Here is a 1,947-nt window from a genome sequence, read left to right on the forward strand (position 1 = left end):
CAGGTGATGGTTGTCTCATTTGGAGTTGCCTTCCTTATGAATGACATCTTACGACCATGAGCTGTCAGGTATCGGTCAGCAGCTTCAGCCAACTCGCCACAGCTGTCAAATTTCATCTCCTTTAGATGTACAGCAAGATCCGCAGAACAAGCCGCTATGAACTGTTCTCGCAAGTTGAGTTCTTTCAGGTCTTTGCAGTTAGATAGCTCCACCCACTTGTCAATGTAGGTACTGAGTCAAACTAGAAACTGTTGTGGTGTTTTGTCTTGCTCGGCTTTACTCTCTCTGAATTGCTTTCTGTAGCCTTCCTCCGTGAGATTGTAGCGTTTTAACAGAGCTTCCTTCACCTGATCGTAGTCCTTCCTATTCTCTGCCGCAATTCTAGTGTAAGTTTCTGTAGCCTTACCTTTGAGATTTTGGCTCAAATGGAATGACCATTCAGCTTTATCCTACTGATAGTTTTCAGCTATCTATTCAAATCGCTGCAGGTAACTATCCATGTCATCTGTTTTCTCATCAAACACTGGTAGTTTTGGTTTAAGTTTATTGCTAATCCACTCTAGTCCTGTACTCTCATTTTTGGAGTCGTCCATCCTAACACTCTCCACTTCCAGTTTTTTCATCTCGAGCTCATGCGCTAACCTCTTTTCTTCTATCTCTTTTTGCATCTCCAACTCTCTTGCTTGTTTCTGGCTGTCTATCTCCATTTGCTTCATTTGCATTTGGAGTTGTCTGTCCTCAGCTTCGGCCTCTGTTTTGGCTTCTCGTTCCATCTGTCTCTCCTCGCGTCTCTCCTCGCGTTCAATCTCCGCTGCAAACTTTGGCTCGTTCTCTTCAATAAATTTGGCTAGCTCAGCATCCTTTAATCTGAGCTTCCAGCCCGTATCCATTGCCCTCTGCATACTGCTCACACTAGTCTTCGCCATTACTGACTGTCTTTTGGTACTCGTTATGTCTTGCGTGAGTTAGATTGATATAATCCTGATCAACGATAGATATTCTCGGAGCAGCCCCCAAGTTGTCACAAAGTGGTGATGTAATGTGACAGGTTCAAGATATCTGGTGTTGTGATTGTATCCTGATGTCTGCACAAGGCTAAGAGTTAAGACGTCCGGGTGTAATATTGCGGCTAACTATGTATAAGTAATATAATGTCTATATAATAATATGCAGAAGATTGCTGTGAGAGTATGATATAATCCTTTATTGCTGACTTGTAGACATGCACGCTGTAAACTGAATTTTTATGAACAGCTGGGGTCAGGCTATTTATACCTCCTTACAATTATTCTAAAAACTTCCGGAAAATCCATTCAAGAAAAATCTAGTAATAGAACAATGCTTCTAAATTTATGATCATGACTCATCAGTGTATTGCGCAATAGCTATTGTCTTCCCATAACTTTGTTTATGATATTATATACAGCACTCAGAATCTGTGACGATAAGATTACACTTAAAATAAACCTTCAACATCAAAAATGGCAAGTCATAAGAATTTAATTTTTGAACGTTTACTTGTAATTTTATAGTAATGTTGATGAACCCATGAATTTATTATGATGCATATAATCTGAAATACTAAAGGTAAAGGTTATTCTAAATATCGAAATAGTTATTAACTGTTTCAGATGCTGTCAAAATACGCCCTACTGGCACATTTGCTGCTGATATGCCAGAAACCGTAAACAGTCTAAGTCATCTTTCTAGGAATAACTCAACATCACCAAAAGCTGTATTTGTTATGATACCTCAACTAACATTTATAAATTTTAAATTTAGTGGAACATTTGAAGTTTTACGTGTAAGAACAATAACTGTTGTCATAATGGTAAACAAAATTTATGCCTGATGTTACTGTCAACACCCAATAATTTCAAATTGGTTGAGCTCTTTGGTAAAAAAGAAGGTGGTCAACTAATTGTGCAAATAGAATAAAAAAGAAAT

The 1,947-nt window shown here is 38.3% G+C and overlaps 1 protein-coding gene across 1 annotated transcript; it reads right to left on the reverse strand.

The window, feature by feature from the left end:
- Window positions 1-470: 470 nt before the first annotated feature.
- LOC137388121 (uncharacterized) lies at window positions 471-926 on the reverse strand. The gene has a single exon (XM_068074633.1). The coding sequence runs from the start codon at window positions 924-926 to the stop codon at window positions 471-473; it is 456 nt and encodes a 151-aa protein (XP_067930734.1).
- Between the last annotated feature and the right edge of the window lie 1,021 nt (window positions 927-1,947).

Source organism: Watersipora subatra, chromosome 2 (genome assembly GCF_963576615.1).
Source record: "Watersipora subatra chromosome 2, tzWatSuba1.1, whole genome shotgun sequence".
In the NCBI taxonomy this organism is placed as follows: Eukaryota; Metazoa; Bryozoa; class Gymnolaemata; order Cheilostomatida; family Watersiporidae; genus Watersipora; species Watersipora subatra.

What these genes read in the sequence shown, in the direction of transcription:
- LOC137388121 (XM_068074633.1), bottom strand. Translation starts at nt 926, where the DNA reads ATGGCGAAGACTAGTGTGAGCAGTATGCAGAGGGCAATGGATACGGGC.